The 292-nt window shown below is 72.3% G+C and overlaps 1 protein-coding gene across 1 annotated transcript in view; it reads left to right on the top strand.

Moving 5' to 3' along the window:
- The window catches only part of LOC103624802 (HLA class II histocompatibility antigen, DR beta 4 chain-like), a gene marked incomplete at both ends in the record, with an annotated part of 2,739 nt that extends 2,453 nt beyond the window's left edge, over positions 1–286 (top strand). Inside the window, one exon of the mRNA XM_017726391.1 lies at positions 3–286. Within this exon, the coding sequence (XP_017581880.1) occupies positions 3–286 (284 nt within the window). The remainder of the gene's footprint in view (positions 1–2) is intronic.
- Between the last annotated feature and the right edge of the window lie 6 nt (positions 287–292).

Below are 292 nucleotides of genomic sequence, written 5' to 3'. Positions count from 1 at the left end.
GGTGCTGGGTGGGCTGGGGGCGAGTGGGAGGGTGCTGGGAGGGTCTCGGGGTGTCTGTGAGAGGATTTGGGGGGTGCTGAGCCCTGCGGACCCCCCAGAGATGCCGCCGGACGCCGCCCGCAGCAAGATGCTGACGGGGATCGGGGGCTTCGTGTTGGGCTTCGTCTTCCTGGCGCTGGGGCTCGGCTTCTACCTGCGCAAGAAGGTGAGGGGGGGTCCCGGGGGTGGCGTCCCCCCTGCCCCGGAGCTGTGTGAGCTCCCCCCGGGGCCCCCAGCCCGGTGTCACCCCCTT

Source organism: Corvus brachyrhynchos, unplaced genomic scaffold, assembly GCF_000691975.1.
Source record: "Corvus brachyrhynchos isolate BGI_N302 unplaced genomic scaffold, ASM69197v1 scaffold3822, whole genome shotgun sequence".
NCBI lineage: Eukaryota > Metazoa > Chordata > Aves > Passeriformes > Corvidae > Corvus > Corvus brachyrhynchos.
Note: the sequence above shows the minus strand (reverse complement) of the source record. Positions and strands in the feature narration are given on the sequence as shown.